We start from the raw sequence: 17,524 nt of genomic DNA on the forward strand, positions 1-17,524 counted from the left end.
CTTTGGGAGTACGCCACAACTTGGGTCACTGGGTATCAACCACTGCGTCTATCCCCGAATAGACAAGAACTTGGACATTTACCAATGGGTACGCGCAATTAGGTATGTGTCACTGCGTATGTGCTGATTTCTGGTTAATCCCTCAAAATGGGCCTGTAACACTAAAAAAAAAACCTATAAAAGTTATCCGCTGCTGTGCCGAATCGAACCCGCATCGCACAATCCCTCAATCCCAGCAGCCCGATGCTGTGGCGCCCTGCGGCACGAATGCACCGACGCAGCGAGGGAACAATTCTCAGCGTTCGTACGCATTGGCGCACCACGCATCTCGAAGGCCACGTGTTGACTTGATGGCGGCGCCGCTACATAACGCAGTGCGTCCAGAGGGAAGGGCGAGAGACGAGTCAGGGCTGCAGTACACGTCTCACATATGAACGCCACTCCGCGTGCATCATTCGGTGAGCTCTCTTTACCGTCTGCGCGGCTCCGCCAGAGAAGCTGCATGCCTACCACTCAGGAGTTTGAAGAGCGAAAGCCACTGGCCTCCGCTTTGCGATGGAGTCGGCGGATGGCCGCATGATGAACCAACGGACACTTCATCTTAATGTATGAGCGTACTTATGTGTATTTAGAGAAAAGATATGTACATAGAGATGTATATATGTAGATTGCAAATGTAAAGAAGATCAATTAAGGATGACACGTCAAGCTCATTAATAAACACTCCGCACTAGTCTGTACATATCACAACTCTGTCCTTTCCTTGTTACTTTCGTCATCATAATAACCACAGTAATAATTCGCATTTCGACGGGGGCGAAATGCCAAAGCACCCGTGTACTTAGATTTAGGCGCACGTTAAAGAACCCCAGGTGGTTGAAATTTCCGGAGTCCTCCACTACGGAGTGCCTGATTATCAGAAAGTGGCTTAGGCACTTAAAGTCCCTTAATTTAATTTTTTTAACTATAATCAATATAATAATCAGGGACGTTCACGACCTTCCCCATCTTTTTTTTTCTTTTTTCTCGTTTCTTTGCTTTTTCCCTCGGCTGTTATTTCCGTCTTTCATTTCCATTACCCATCCCCCAGTGCAGGGTAGCAAACAAAAGTCTTATCCGGTTAATCTGCCAGCCTTTCCCGTCCCGTTTAACTCTCTCTATAATAATTATTATCACATATAAAGCACATCATCACCAATTACACACGCATCATAGGAAGTAACGCTAATCACATTATTGTCGCCAAGCAATCTCGACAGGATAGATGCGCCGCCAGTTCTATTCGTCGCGATTAACACGTCTGTCGGTATTGAGAAGAAGCAGGTGAGTTACATGACCGGCAAGATCGGAAGAGGAAGAGCGCAAACACTATTTTACGGAATCCGGCACTACCCACAGAAGCAATCGTTGTCTGTAGCATGTGAGACTCACACGCTGCTGCCAAAAATAGCAAATAACAAATTTACGTGCGCGCCAGGGAAAATTGCGACATGACGCGCCTACTGTTCCATACGCTGTTTTTCGTCATTGCTGAGCGACGAGGGGTGCCAGCTCGAAGCAGCGCGGACAGATAACGTAGAGCTCTTCTGCCAGGCGGCCTTCTTTAGTTACATCGGGGACGCGGAGATAGAAGGAGCTAGGGGGTTTCCAAGTGCTTCTTCAGATCCTCCGTTCCTTGTGACCCAGTATATGCGACTTCTCGGCACTATAAAACTCGTCGGCAAAGCCCCTTCTCCTGGTTCTGCGGAGCTACACGTCCCCAGAAGGAAGGTCAGTCTCAAAGCTTGTTAACAGTCGTCTGCTGTCGTTTTGCTTCTGCGCCGAGGAAGACGTACGCTGAAAGGTAGGCTATGTACACCGGCTGAATCATAATATATTACTTTTTATAAAAGGCTTTCGGTGCTCGTGCTCTGACATGGGTACATAATGTAGAATCTATACAATCCGATGCTGAGATACGCTATTTTGGAACATGACTTAATTGAAATTATTTGAAGAGTTATTATTTTTCAGAAGCTTACAAAATTGACTCAGTTACAGGAGCAGGAAGTTATTATCTTTCCTCATTCATCATCTTCCTCTACCCACAGCTGCACGCGATGAATTTTCTCATCTGCCTCGCGGGGCTCCTGGCTCTGTGCGCCGCCCAAGAGGAGCACAAGGTCACCGGCGCCAACAACCAGTTTGGATTCAAGCTCCTCGATAAGATTCCAGTCTCACCGGAGGTGAACCTCTTCTACTCGCCGTACAGCGTGTCCACAGCGATGGCCATGGCCTACGTTGGTGCCAGAGGAGAGACTCAGCACGACCTGCACGAGACGCTCGGTTACTCCTCCGTAGGCTTGACGCCCGACCACGTGCCGAGCGCCCACGCCCAGCATACGCACCTTCTGCGTGCGCCTTCAAACTCGACCCTCCGCGTCGCCAACGCGGCCGTCGTCCAAGACGGCTACGTTGTGACGGAGGAGTACCTGGGACTGCTGCGCACGTCATTCGGGGCCGAGGTCAATCTCGCAGGCTTGAACGATGAACAATCCGTGAGAAGAATCAACGACTGGGTCAAGAACAAGACAGAAGGAAAGATTGAGCAGTTGCTCAGCGAGCCTCTTCCTCCTAACACGAGATTGGTTCTCCTGAACGCTATTTACTTCAAGGGTCTGTGGAACACGCCTTTCGAAGTGAGAGCAACGTCGAAGGCACAGTTCTTCAACGCGGGAACCGAGAGAGTTGAGGTCGACACGATGCACGCTCAGGTGAATGCGGGACTCGCCGAGGACGACGAGACCAACGCTGACGTTCTCGACCTGCCTTACGCCGGGCTCGACTACAGTATGACAATCGTCCTTCCAAGAGAGAGGAACGGAGTGGATGCCTTGAGGCAGAACCTTTCGTGGCCAGTCTTCCAACGCCTCCTGTCCAAGCTCAACGCGCATGCCCTCGTTGAAGTGGCGCTGCCCAAGTGAGTCCCGCGTTCTCGATATATTGTGTGGGTAATGTTATATTCTGAAAGTAGTCTTTCCAAAATATTAAACCTGTCTCTGCACAAGATTCACAGCCATAGGCGCGCGAAGCTGAATGTCGCGCGCAAAGATTGACAGGAAAGCGCGACATATAGCAGAGGCTGTGGCAAGAGCTCACGTGCTCAAGCTGTGTTTCCGCTTCTACGCAAGGCGATATAAGGTCCGCTTTGGTTGAGCATTTCGCACATTCCCAACTCAATGCTTACTGTTGTCGTTTCTATAATTAAATTCCTGCACATCTTTTAAATCCGCCATTTCTGCCCAAAACTGAACGCCTGAGCGTTTCTGTCATCTGCTTTTCCTTAAAATACAGGTTTCAAATCCCAAAGCAAGAAACGAGTTGTGATAGACTCCGTAGCGGGTGGCTCCGCATTTTTTTTTTTTGCATTCATTTAAGAGCGACTGAAGAGGCCTCGAAACCTATATATTGCAATATGTTAAAATCGTGCTAGGTGACTTTGAAAACGCTTACTGTTGTTATTGTCGTAGACTACGCAGTAAATATGAAGATCGCGACTCGTTTGAGGGAAGCGCCGGCCGGATCAGGGACCAAATTCGCAAAACTATTAGTTCGGAAGTGCCCTCTGTTCTCCGGCTGCCATCGTTAATATTATGTCCGTCATGTCGATAGATTGGCGTCCCGTCTACGGACAGTTCTAGCATCAGTACTTCTTTGCGAAAACGTGCCCAGATGCGCTTTATAACGTGCTGCTCTGCACTACAAATATGAAACGGACAGAAAAGAGGTGATGAGTTATTATGAGGAGGCAAGAAAGAGATGATCTATATTATCCAGCGGCGTTACTAAATCCGTGCGTCCTGCACCGTGGCGTGCAAAAATTCTAATGGGGCTCTTGTGAGCTTCGCAGTTGCAGTGTTAAACCATGGGCCCATAAAAGCGCCCTCCGACAGCGGTTTCCTGCCGATTATGATAAAAAAAGACCATCCAGTGTCCGGTACACCATGTGCAACAAGCATACCTTACATTCACGTGACTTTTACGGATAGACGTGCTTTTCCGTCGGCACTAAATGCACGCAAATGGCTGTGCGTGTGACCAGCATGAGTTCCCTGCTTCACAGTGCCATCTTGGATGAGTAACGCAAGGAGATAGTTGTTATTCAGTCGCGATTAGGAGATTTGCACTGTATGCAGATCATAAAACTAATATTAAATTCTGGGCTTTTACGTGTCAGAACGACAATGTGATTATGAGGCACACCGTAGAGGGGAACTCCGAGTTAATTTTGACCACCTGGGGTTCTTTCACGTGCACCCGGTGCTAACGGTACATAGGCGTTTCTGCATTTCGCCCCCTTTGAAATGCGGCCTCCACGGTCGGAATTTGATTCCGCGCCCTCGGGCTTAGCAGCACGAGACGCACAACCAATATGCTGCCACGGCGGTGTTTAAATGCCTACCTCGCCTCACTGTCAGCGAGTTCACTGCCGCCAACGCCATAGTGGCCAACACGGATTGAAACCATATGATATGGGCACTTCACTGGGCACTGCCGCGAATCTCTGAAATTTATGAGCTTCGGTGTATTAGGGCCCACTGTTCATAAATGATTCGTTGTCCTGCAGCACTGACCTGCATCACAGGACGCAGTCCATGTCAAAGGTGCCTGAGAAGTGATGAAACGAAAAAGCCATCATATACAGCAACGAGCTCCGCGGTCACGGTTGTCGAGTTTCGCTCCGGTCTAAATTGCCGAGTAATGGCAACCTGGACGGCAAAGTTGGCCTCTGTGCCAGTAAATATCTCACCCTACTGCTAGTCCCGATGTCACTGCAAATAAACACATATCTCGAACTATGAGGAAACTGATGACAAACAAGACAGACGAACAAATGAAGGAGTTAGTCTGCGCACTCAATATAAGCGTACGTGCTAGAAGTTCGTGAGAGCTATTCGGGCAGAAATAGCACGATCGATGAGCAACTTATAATGTCGCGATAAAGTGAGTACCAGTATATATACAAAGCGTTCGTTGTGCAAAACTGGAGTAAACAAGATGGAATATGGCAGCGCACTTCGAAACTTTCGATGCAACACAGAATGAACAAACACGAGCGTTGTACTGCAACTGTTGGTTTATTGCTGGATAAGCATAATACGCGTTCCAAAGTATGCGTGGAGCACTTTAGAGAAGAGAACGACACATACTTTTGACCACTCATACCAGCTAGCCGCCATCATGCTGCACAAAACTTCATACTTCACAAGTTCAAATAAAAAAAAGCGTTTTTCTTTTCTTTGTCAGATAAGGCGACAAAGTGCACTGCCAAATTATTCAATCATTACTAACCAACTAGCCCCCCGGTACGTCTTAAGGGAGTAAACAAAACCGCTCAAGATCGGAACGTAGTCAAACAATGCGCTTATTTGACACGCCCATCACAAAGCCCGCTTGTTATACCGCACGGTAAGGGGCGTGCACTTTAACTATATACTATGCCAGCAGAAATAACGCGTGCCCTACGCTGCAAGCGTCTTTTTATGGCCTAATAACATGTTTTTTTTCTCCGATCTCAGGTTCAAGATCGAAGGCTCGTACAAACTGAAGGCGCCCCTGTCGGCGCTTGGAGCCTCGAAGGCCTTCGACGAGCGCCTCGCCGACTTTTCCGGCATCAGCGGCTCCCGCGACCTGGTTGTGTACGAAGTCGTACACAAGGCCGTGGTCGAGGTTAACGAAGAAGGAAGTGAAGCCGCCGCCGCGACGGGAGTCATCACCTACACCAAGAGCGCAACTTTTGGCATTCCCTTCGTGGTCGACCACCCGTTCCTGTTCTTCATCCGCAACAGGCAAACGGGAGACGTCCTGTTCGCGGGTCAAGTGAACCACCTCTAGAGCGACGATGTCGCGTCGCTTCTGTTACTGTGTTTTCTACTCGCGTTTAGTTGGGCGCAAGGAAGGTACAAATAGAGCTGTTCGTCCCGCCGATGAAGAAACAATTTTTGAAATACACCTTAACTATGGTAGGGAAGCTCGCTTTATAAGCCTCTGTTTCTTTTTCTCGCGACCACACTTTTTACTCCGTAACAGGTGCTGAACACATGCGAGAATTCGCTTGTCTGATAGATATAGCCAACCAACCGGGTACGATTAACAGTCGAGTAGCCGCTGCACACACACACGAATTTTTTTATGGAATGACCGCAAGTTGTCAGCTCCTGAGCAGCGGTTTCAGCAATCAAGACACCGACAATCATTTAGAAAACACGCATAGGAAATTCAGCAATCCTTTTTGTACATATACTGCGTGCGTGACTGCGGTGCTGGGGAAGTTGCTTTTTGTATTTTACTTTTGTTTTGATGGAAACCTATATCTACGTCTTTTTTTTTTCTCGGCATGTTTTTAAACGTGCAGAAGACCGGCAGCTGTGCAAACTTTAATAAAACGTGTCCTTGTGAAATGGTGTTTCTAGAGTTTGTGGGAAGTCGACTTCTCGCCGACTTAGTTTTTCGTCTCACGTAAAAGCCATGGCAGCTGACCAACGCAGAAAACATATGCTAATTACAAAGACGTGTGCCGCCGCAATCCGGGACGGAGAATTCCTGCGACAACAATTAAAAGCTCTAAGACTGGGGTGTGGTGCGTCCGTCGATCCTTTCGTTCACACATTCATCGTCGTCGTCGTCGTCGTCGTTGTCGTCGTACAGGCAATTCCGCATCCTCGCCGTATCAGGGGTAACAAATTGGCTGCAGTTTCGCTCGAAGGTGAAGCATTGCAAGTGATAGTAAAATTTAGTGTTGTGCTGAAGGCGTACCAGAGCGCTTGCGAGATGAAGAGCGAACAGTGGCTAGCACCATGGCGTGGTGTGCCGGAACACTAATGTGTGTTGGCACGACGCTAATGCCAACGGCGGGAGGCAGGAAATGTCAACTGCCGAGAGAAGTCGGGAAATGGGAGATTGCGAGCAGGACTCGCTAACCACCGAGCTATCGCACACAATTCTCGCAATAGGCAATTCCTGTTGGGTTTTACAGTCCATGCAGACTGGCAGTGCAAATCGCAAATTAGCAGGATTGCGCAGTGCATATTGGTTCGGTTTGTACAGCACGTATTGATCAGTTTGTATAGCGGACATACAGTGAGCGTGAAGATTCGCCAGAATCTCAACTGAAATGAGTCGTCTTTCAAAACACGCGTATATGCCGGTTTATTTCAGCCAGTAAATTCAATTTAGTATTTTCGCGATGACAATATTTCGTCTGCCGACTGCGATGTGGGTATGGATATGGCGCAGAGAGGGAGAGAGAGAAAAAAGATAATAGTTGAACAGCAGATAGGTTAACCAGGTAAACTGTCCGGTTAGCGACTCTTTACTGGAAGAGGAGGAACGTGTAGAAAAGATGAATAGAAAAGAAGAAAAGTCGAGAAGAGAATCTTTCCGCACTAGAACGAGGAAGGCAATCAGCGAAGATTAGTTTTTTTTTTCATTCTGTCTCAAACTTGAAAAAAAAAAAAAAAAGAAACCTAACGCACCACACCAGGTCGCACTTCTACACCCGTTCACAGCCGACGCCAGCCTGAGTTGCACTAACATAGTACTAGGCTACAGATGTCTTCCAAACTCCTGCGGACGTACGATGCCACTGGAAAGAAGTAGTGGATTACGGGCCTTGCACGGTGACTCTGTTACAGCCGTATCCATGGAGATGCCACTGAGCACGCGTCGAAGGGCGAGTTGGTTATACATGGTTACAAAGAAGGCACCAAATAACACAACGGACGAAGGAAGGCGACACGGGGCAACCACGTAGGCGCTACGCGGTTGTCTCGCGCCTACCAGCGCCTACGTGGTTGTCCCGTGTCGCCTTCCTTCGTCCGTTGTGTTATTTGGCGCCTTTGTTGTAACCATGGAGATGCGAAAGGCACACACGCTGAAGTATTCCACATCCGTAGCTACACATATTTTAGGCTTTAATAGTAGTTATCACCGGTGCATTTTTCCATGCTCATGTACGTAGAGACAATATCTTAAGAGCTTTCGAGTGCTGTATATGTTATTGTCCGAATTAGCGCGCTAGTGGTTTTAACTGTCTTAAAACTGTTAACCAAGCAGGAAAAGCAATCGCGTTACACTTACATAAATATCAAGTTTCGAGCTGACGGTTCGACTGCGACGAGGGCTAGCTCAGCGGAGGTTTCTTTGGGTCTCCTTATACGGTTTTCACAAACCACCACCATATCGTTCACGGCAACAAACTAAAAGAAATACTTTGCGTGGGTATTACCTTCATCGAACCCCTATTACGAAGCACACACGCATCGACCCACAGACTTGCCCTTTAGACCTTCTAGTCATTTTAATTTTGGCCGTTGAGTTGCGGTTATATTCTCGCCAGTCCACTGTGACCTTTAAAGGAGATAGAGCGAATTTCGAATTTATGTATAGCTAAGGCAGATTGGGGTAGATAAAAGCAAAGAAAAGACAGAGAGGTATTAACCAAAGGATATTTCCGGTTGGCTACCCCGTACCTTGGAAAGGGGAAAGAGGCGCGAAATATGAGAGAAAGAGAAGAACAAAACAAAAACAATACAGAACTGCTTATGAGGGCACTGTCACACAGTACGCCAGGCCGTTACATAGTCACGGTGTCAACGTCTCACTAATACATTCTGCGTCACACAGTGCAGAGTACCTCTTAAATAACGCAGCACCCCGTTCATAGCGACTCGCGCTGATGTTTGAGCAGGCCAGCTTCCAAGAAATTTAATTTCTCTGAGTGGGCTTTTGTCCTATTGGTTTAGATTGGCTGAGAGGGCCGCCATTTGCGGGTTGAAACGAGAGCACTCGCAAGGAATGTGGGCTATCGTTTCGCTGCGCCCGCAGAAGTCGCAAAGTGGACTATTGGTCATTCCCATAAGAAAAGGAGTGCGTATAGAAAGGAGCACCTTCCACGACATGAGTGAGCCCTGCTAGTCCGTCTGTGGTTTGGAGTAGCATTTTCATATGTATAGATAAGGAGGAGGAATAACTTTAAGAAAGTGCCGGCAACCGACGGTTTAACGCGTCGTGACGCTGGCCAAGCGTCGACCCGGGGTTATACCCTACTCTGCACTACCCCTGTTGGGCACGTTCGCAGTGGGTCATGAAGCTTGTGCTTTTCGAGCGCACCCCGGGCCTGCTGGACGGCCCATAGTTGTGTGTCCTTGTCTGCAGACTGCAGTGCACCTTGAAGTTCGGGCGAGTAAGTCCTGGAGGTAGCTGCCGTCGGGAATCTGGCACAGTCCCACATGATGTGCCATTGGTCCGCCGGACCCGCTGCACAAACACCGCACAGCCCACTCGGATAGAGCTCTGGTTGAAGCACGTGCAGCATTGCGGGGGCGAGGAGTGACGCGGTCTGTATTTGCCTTAGGATTACGGCCTCCTCCCGACTGAGAGCCGGGTGGGGAGGCGGCATTGTCCGTCGAGCTAAGAGATAACACTTGGTTACTTCGGTATAACTGGTCAATCTGTCCTTGGTTTCGAACCACCACACGGAACGGTCACTCTCGGGGGCGCGGAAGGTAAGCGCTCGCGCCGCTGAATGGGCCGTCTCGTTGTGATTCGGTGAGGATGCACACTCGCCGGCGTGCGCCGGGAACCATTTGATACGGATGGTGCTGCCGCGGTCTTGAAGTTGAAGCTTGCCGATGATGGCGGCCGCCGGCGCGCATATTCGCCCCTTGGCAAAGTTGCGCACGGCATTCCTCGAGTCGCTGAGCACGGTGCGACACTCGGCCTCGGTGATCGCCAGAGCGATGGCAACCTCCTCAGCGTCTGTGGCTCGTTATCAACAAGATATGTATAGATAAATTGAACGCACGTGGCTATGGGGTAAATTAGAATCAAACTGGAGAGGAATGAAGCTCTGCGCCTACTTCATTTCACATAGAAGGAAAACATAAATTTGCGTAAATGTAAATTAAAAACAATGAAAATAAGGGGGGGCACCTTAGCAAGCGCTAGCACTAGCGCGAACAAAAAGGGAAAGAACTTAAAAAAAGAAATGAACAACGCAGAATGCGGGTCACTGTGCATAAAATCATAGCTAATATTTTGGGCACAGGTTCGTATGTTGATGAATAAGTCTTCCATAGCAGTAAATGTTATCCTCTCAAGGTCACTAACTCTGAATCGAACGCTCGTTGGCTGTGCTGATGTTACAACATGGCTCACGGTGCACGGACAAACTGAACTTGTAAATGCTCTCAATGATTTTACTCAGCTCAAGTATAAAGAGCAAGAGAGGGAGAGAGAGAGATTACTGACACTGCTCGGCACGTGGATGAAAGCGTGGACGACACTTAACCTTCAACGTGGTTTTTAATGAATCCTCGAGAGACTTCTCACTTAGGTTATGGCACTAGGATGTTGCTTTCTATCGAGATACATTCGAACAAAGTACTGACGACTTTTAAGGCATCCGAAGAAGTTTCAGTAGCGCACGTACTCGGAAGGTGCACTTGCTTCTGTAACGCATCTTCATTCAGCATTAATAAGATGCAAGTTGTATTCTTATTACATTTCAAAGTAAAGTCTTCCTTGCCTCTTTCCCTCCTCTCCACTGATAAAAACTGAGAAGCGCAGTGTTGAAGTGGGTCAAGGTAAGAAAGCATTTTGTAGTTGTGATTATAGGCTGTTTTTTGCAGTCTGCAACGGGTTGAACATGACCTTTCTGGGAGTCGAAAGCAAGTTAAAATTATCCTCAACAGATAATATTCATGCTCCTTTTTCAGTTGCCTCCTCTTGTTTCAGCAACAGCAGAGATATATAATGTCTCAAATGCTGACAAGCGCAGCCTTCACGTTCTCCTCACTCTCTCTGAGCGCCTGCGCCCATCAAGCTCAAAGGTCCCCTCATACGCGTCCCGTGAGGTCTTATGCCGCAGTTCTTGCAGCTCTAAAACAAGTTCTGAGTACACTTGAGACTCACGCTTCATTTTAGAGTTTAGCATTAAAGCATGGAACGCCGTCAGGTACGCATGATTTTCGCTCATTTACGCACTGCGGCTCAGATAAATATAACTTAGAGCAGTGCATAGTTTAGCCCCATTATAGTTAAGGAGCGCTGCTATGCTGAATCTGGCCGCACATTTTCATCTACGCGTACGCCTCGTTTTGAATCCTAACTTCGTACATCGAAGGCAGAGCTCAGTGTAATGCAATGTGGTTATGCCATTGGTAGCGTACACAGACATATCCCATGTTCACTAATCTACGTTACATGTCGAAGTGAATTAAGACAGGCGATATTTTTGGGAAAGTATAGGCTTAACAATGTAAAAAGAAGTCCACGTAAGTGGATTTATTGTAACCGTCGCATGGCCGTATCATCGAATCTTCGTTTTCGTTTGTTCACTCGAAATATTTCACATGGCATAAAAAATATTAAGATAGCAGCCCTGTCTGTTTTGCGAGTATAAGCTTGCTTCTACCGTTTCATTGGCCCTCATGTCAAACCAGGGGCAAGGGTCAGTTCAGCAGCCGAATTCACTCATGAGTACATGCACTTACAACAGAAACCGAAGGTTGGGATATCACGTAAGTTAGCGTCAGTCCACCCCCTCCCGCTTCCTTTGACAATGACGATATCACGCTGATATTTTAGTGCTGATTGTGTGTGGTCCTTTTAAATACACGAGTGTCCAATGCAAGCTCTGCCTTAACTGAGAGCAAGAACTGTTCAAGTGAAGGGACGTATGCATTATCGCCTTGCTTCCGTTCTCTTCGGCAGCCCATCATGAAAACAGCCATCTGCTTTGCGTGGCTCGTGGCGGTTTGCGTCGCTCAAGAGGAAACCAAGATTTCCAGTTCCATTAACGCGTTCGGTTTCGAGCTCCTCCGAGAGATGCCGGTCTCGTCTCAGACGAACATCTTCTACTCACCGTACAGCGTGTACACGGCATTGGCTATGGCCTACGTTGGCGCCAGAGGCGATACTATGCAAGACTTGCACGAGGCGCTCGGTTACTCGTCAGTAGGGTTAAGTCCCGACCTCGTACCGAGCCTCCACGCCAAGCACACACGTCGTCTACGTGAGCAGGCTTCAAATTCAACGCTCTACGCCGCCAACGCCGCTGTTATTCAGGAGGGCTACAACGTGGAACAACAGTACCTAGACTCACTCAGACAGTACTTCGACGCCCAAGTAAGTACAGCAAATTTGGCAGATGAACATACGTTGACGACCATCAACAACTGGGTCAAGAACAAAACAGCAGGAAAAATAGAGCAGTTGCTCAATGCACCCCTTTCCTCGGACGCAAGGTTGGTCATTCTGAACGCCATCTACTTCAAGGGGCTGTGGAACACCCCCTTTCATGCAGGGGCCACGTCCAAGGCTCCTTTCTTCAATGCAGGAACAGAGCTGGTGCAGGTAGACACGATGCATCAAAAGCTTACGACGGGATACGCTCAGGACGACGAGACGAACACGCAGGTCGTCGACCTGGCTTACACGGGACTTGACTACAGCATGGTTATTGTGCTGCCGCGAGAGCGAGACGGCGCGGACGCTCTCAGGCGTAACTTTTCGTTGCCGCTCTACCATCGTCTGCTGTTGAAGCTCAGGGACACAGAGGTCGATGTCGCACTGCCCAAGTGAGTAGCAAGTTTGGACGTTGAAAATATATTCGGTTAAAGGAAGTATAAAAGCTACAAAGAGACATGCAAACGATGTCCCTATATACAGAACAACTTAACGCGTACGTAAATAAATAAAAAAATAAAAAGGTGTGACCAGTACGAAGTTTTTGATACACTGATAATGCTCTGAAGGTGCCGTCTTACGAGACTTTATGCGATGAAGCCAAACGTGAGAAGGTAATAAGGTAAGTTGGCATGCCGGTCATCCACCGGCCTGCTGAGGTTTCCCAAACGCGTCTTGTGCTAGGGACCGCACATAGCTCTTCCAAACCAAATAAAAACGACACACAAGAAAAAATAACTAGACACAGGGGCCGTGAAGCATGAAAGCTTTTCTAAAGTGCCGTCTTGGCGGCGTGAAAGAAAACGTCTTAAAAGCAGAGTTTCTGGCGCCACACGTTTTACAAGAAGCTCTAATAATGCAACACACGACAAAAGCAATTAACACGCAACTATATCTCGGTTTGACCCGAACTGAAACAATGTGAAAGTAGCTTCAAATATCAAAGCACTTTTTAACATAAGTATTCTCGTCAGCGTCGTGTCACCATTACCATCATGTGGGTTGCTTGCCGGGCTGCTGGCTCGAACGTTCATTGCATTTTTTTACTTCACGCGTTCAAGAGAGAGAGAGTGAACAAAATTGGTCAATATCAATCGCTTGTCCGCAGTCATCTTGTACTAGCGAAAGTAGGTTGAAAGTTGGGATGTGTAAACCTTCAAAATTTGGAACAGGATTCAATATCTTCCCTTCGAAGCGAATTATAATATTGAAGAATTTGATGTTCCGTTTATTCGGAAGATGTTCCATTGTGACCGAATATATACGAGTTACTACGGTTATTGGAAACTCGCTTGCATGAAAACAGGCTCTGTGCGTAAGGTACACTGGCCGCTTCAACTGAGCCAACCATGAACTTTGATCTTTTTGCGCATTTGCAAGCCTCTCAAGTCAACTGAATTCCAAACAGCGCTCCACGTGTGCGCATAAATAAATAAACTTTTGTAGCGCCTTTACTTTCCGTCCGTACTTTTATACCTACGTTTACAGGCAAGAAAATATGCTGTGCTTAGTGTGACATTGGAAGTCAGTATATATTAACGTTCGTATAAAATTCGAAAACATTACTAACAGAATGCCTTTGGTTCAGAGGTACACAGGAGCTAAATGGTGGTCCCCTTACAACATATTTGTTGTGTTTTAACTAAGATTTAATTGAGTTTCGTATTAATTGCTCTTTCAAGTAAAATATTTGAATATTTATTTTATGTTTTAATAACTAATTGGTCACTGAGTTTTAATTAATGTTAACAACCGTCTTTCAATTACATTCTATCGCGTATTGTCCATATGTTTTGTTTCGTTTTGTTTATAGTGTTTGCTAAAGGGGCCCTGAATCACTTTTTATCGAAGTGGAGAGAGAGAGAGAGAGAAAAAAAACATTTATTCGAACCATCGAGGTGGTTGAGTTGGAGAAACGCCTTTGAAGTGAAAATAGGCTTGGCGCAAAAGGTACTTCAATGCGTTCAGCAGAAGCGGAGTTATTGGCAATCAAACACGGCCTCCGCTGTGCTCCCGTTCCTTCTTCAATGCCTTGCACTGCGAAGGCTACGGCGCAGTGGGGCGTGCCAACAACGCTCCGCCTTTTACATGTCACCGTGGCGCGCAGTTCAAATTTCATTTTGGATGTTAATGTAGATGCCACGACTTCTGCCTTTGGTGCCTACGACGCGCTAAACATAAGCCAAACGCGATTGTCCTCAGCGAGACTCCGAAGCTTACCGTCCCAAAACTGCACAGTCGGTTATGAAGAAGCCGGTATTGGAGGGCTCCGGATCAATTTTGACGGCTTTAGGTTCTTTGACCACTTTCAGTGCACGAGCGCTTTTCGCATTTCGCGCCCGTCAACATGTGGCCGCCTAGGCGGAGAATCAAACCCTCGACCTCATGCTTAGCAGCAGTACACCATAGCCGCTGAGCCACTGCAGCGGGTAATGGAAATTGTCAACAACGTGTATTGGTAGCTTTGTCACTGTAACGTGCACCGCTTAATCGCACCCTACGTATGAGGGTGCGACGTTATTTTCGCAATAGCTGTCAGAGCGTAAGCTACTGTTTGTCAGCATGCTTGTTTAGCCCTATGTTTCAAGCACCTTTTCTGCGCTCTTATGACAGCAGTATGTTTTTCTCAGATATATCTCTAATGCACTGTAGTTTGTACAAGCGTTCTACTTACTGTATATTGCGCCTTGCTGCAGGTAAGGCGCAATACACAGTAAGTAGAACGCTTGTAGGAACTACAATGCATTACGGAAAAATCTGAGTAAAGCATACTGTACTCACTTTGCGTGAATTAGCTGCGATGGTACTACCCCTGTTGTCGTTTTCGGTGATTTCAATGTGGATTTGTCGGTACCGAAAAGGGGGCGGTTTACGCGTTCCGTATTGCAGACATATCTCACTATTCCTTGCGATGCCACACCAATCATGCCCAACCGACCACCCAGCTGCCTATGTGCATCAGTTTGACATTATCAAAGAATGTGATTGCAGTTGCGAGTGAACTAATAACCACCGATCAAAACAATAAATGAGCATGCGTACTTTTCACTACGATGACCACCAATCAAGACAATAAATGAGTTCGTACCTTTGTTCAAAATTATGTGTCACCTCCCTCTCGTGTGCTAAACAGCTTCGCTGTTCAACCACCTTCACATAGTGGAATGGCTCATGATTTTTTTCAAGCTGCAGCAAGACTGAACAAAGTGAGCCTGTTGGTGACTACGAAGTGCATCTCGGCCAACGCAGCATTCCATCCTGTCTGTTGGTTACTTGTTTTTGTTGCGATGAGGAAGAGAAAAGGAACACAAGAGAAGGATGAGAGGTGACGATGACGTGCTGCAGTAGACGTCAGTGATGTTTCTATTGTACCCCCCCACCCAATGTACAGCAGTACCCAATTCTAATTTCCCCCACCGTTTCTACCACACATGACAGTAGTCAAGGCTGGTAGTCGTAGCCAAAATGAATAAGAGCATTACGACAACAAGCAACACGTATCTAGTCAGCACAGTGATATGAACACGTGCGTAAGGATCAACTAGCCGACCAAGGGGAGGCTCTTTAGTCGACCTATCCGCCGTTCTTATCATTCAAGTATTCCTTTCTCTCTTTCTCTCTCGTTGTGGAATCGTGTTTACCAATGTACGGGCGAGGCGTTCAGTCAACGAAAGCGTTGTTGTTTTCATCCTATACTCGCGCACTCTCTCCCTCCCCGCTCAGGTTCAAGAGTGAAAGCCTGTACAAGCTGAAGGAACCTCTGTCGCAGCTGGGAGCATCGAAGGTCTTCGACAAGCAACAAGCCGACTTCTCGGGCATCAGCGGGTCTCGCGATCTGTTCGTCTCCGACGTGGTGCACAAGGCCGTGGTCGAGGTGAACGAAGAAGGCAGCGAGGCGGCGGGCGCCACGGCTGTTATTTTTCACGTTGAGAGCCTCAGTGTAAGCACGCCATTTGTGGTCGACCACCCGTTCCTGTTTTTCATTCACAACAGACGTACGGGAGACATTCTTTTTGCGGGTCAAGTGAACCATCTCTAGGCTTCTAGAGTCGCGGCCCAAGGTGCACTTTTCCTAAGCTAGGGGTAACGCTGTAGATGTCGAATCGTTTCTCGTCACTGAGGGCCGAATTAAATTCATTCTTTATGACGAGATAAATCGTGAAACCCTTGCAAGCACGCTTCGCTGCTCATCCTCTTCATGTGCTTCGATGGATGACATTAACTTGCAAACGAGCGTCCAAACAAAGTAGGTGGGACCTCCAGTGATTAGGTAGCTTCCTAGTCAAGCCGCGCAAAGGCGAAGCTGTTAATTTGCGGAAGCAATACAATATCGTTACTGCGAATAACAAAGACCTCCTCACAACAAGGTCAGTATCCCGCCTGCAGTGGGAGTTACCGTGTGGAACACCCTAGACATAAATGGAAAGCAAGAAACGGGATCGCACGGAAACATAATCTGCACGGAAACACAAAATTTGAATATAGATCGTTTAACACACCACACAATTATAGGCGACATTATCAATACCATATTTCCAGTAGTTACTGATAATCGTTGTTATCGTTCGATACAAGTAGCTCAAGCTTGTCGAGCAGGGCTCGCAGTCGAGAAATAGAGCTGCGTGCAGTGATAAACGTTTGCTTACCTGCGATCTGGAGGAGGGTAAATCCTGTGTACACCGCTTATACAATAAGTATAAGAAAGGTGTGCATAGCACTTTGTGCCATGATTGTATACCTCTGTATTAATTGTATTATTGCATAATTGTATAAACTGCATTAACTAAATAATGCTAATTACTGGACGCAAGAGGAGCCCTTGTTTCCTCCAATGAAGTGACTAACACGTACGCTCGTATATACACTCAAGTTACCGCAAACGCAGAAACCCTCAGTTGTTAGCGACAAAAAACTTAGAAATAAGGAGCTGTTGATTTTTGATGAAGCATCAATTTCATTCGTGAATAAAGTAACTCTACAAGAGACGAGTTATTCTGAGTTTTTTTTTTTTTTTTCACTGTTTCATGTTGTTCATTTGTGCATTGCAAATAAAGAAGCGCAACAAAGATTCATCTTTTTCCTTCATTTTGTTGATGCTGCTAATACATGGTGCATACCGGTTTTGCCGGACGTCTGAGGTAAAATACTGAAATAATGGTGAGGTGGTAAGTTTCGTGGAACATGGAGAGATAACACTATGTCTCTTCACGGAAACTTGCCACATTCTCCGCATACACACATAGTTACAGGAGAGGATCATCGACTGACGCCCGTGTTAAAAACACAGTCCAGAACT

General features: G+C 47.1%; 2 protein-coding genes across 3 annotated transcripts; both read left to right on the forward strand.

Annotated features, from left to right (window-relative positions):
- Positions 1-1,584: 1,584 nt before the first annotated feature.
- Positions 1,585-6,440, forward strand: LOC126536150 (iripin-2-like). Of its 2 annotated transcripts, none has more exons than XM_050183019.3 (3): positions 1,585-1,770; positions 2,091-2,959; positions 5,559-6,440. In XM_050183019.3, the coding sequence occupies exons 1-3, from the start codon at positions 1,690-1,692 to the stop codon at positions 5,872-5,874; spliced, it is 1,266 nt and encodes a 421-aa protein (XP_050038976.1). In that variant the 5' UTR covers positions 1,585-1,689; the 3' UTR covers positions 5,875-6,440. The 2 variants fall into 2 exon arrangements, with proteins under 2 accessions (XP_050038976.1, XP_050038977.1); XM_050183020.3 differs by having other exon boundaries at positions 1,681-1,843.
- A 4,392-nt stretch (positions 6,441-10,832) lies between these two features.
- LOC126536153 (iripin-2-like) lies at positions 10,833-17,213 on the forward strand. Its single transcript, XM_050183023.3, has 3 exons — positions 10,833-10,996; positions 11,755-12,620; positions 15,952-17,213. Exons 1-3 carry the CDS (start codon positions 10,982-10,984, stop codon positions 16,265-16,267), a joined length of 1,197 nt encoding a protein of 398 aa, XP_050038980.1. The 5' UTR covers positions 10,833-10,981; the 3' UTR covers positions 16,268-17,213.
- The last annotated feature ends 311 nt before the right edge of the window (positions 17,214-17,524 follow it).

Source organism: Dermacentor andersoni, chromosome 4, assembly GCF_023375885.2.
Source record: "Dermacentor andersoni chromosome 4, qqDerAnde1_hic_scaffold, whole genome shotgun sequence".
Lineage (NCBI taxonomy): Eukaryota > Metazoa > Arthropoda > Arachnida > Ixodida > Ixodidae > Dermacentor > Dermacentor andersoni.

Coding starts and splice junctions, on each gene's coding strand:
- LOC126536150 (XM_050183019.3), top strand. CDS start 1,690: ATGCGACTTCTCGGCACTATAAAACTCGTCGGCAAAGCCCCTTCTCCT. Junction 1,771..2,090: donor TACACGTCCCCAGAAGGAAG/GTCAGTCTCAAA, acceptor CTCTACCCACAG/CTGCACGCGATGAATTTTCT. Junction 2,960..5,558: donor GTTGAAGTGGCGCTGCCCAA/GTGAGTCCCGCG, acceptor CTCCGATCTCAG/GTTCAAGATCGAAGGCTCGT.
- LOC126536153 (XM_050183023.3), top strand. Junction 12,621..15,951: donor GTCGATGTCGCACTGCCCAA/GTGAGTAGCAAG, acceptor CTCCCCGCTCAG/GTTCAAGAGTGAAAGCCTGT.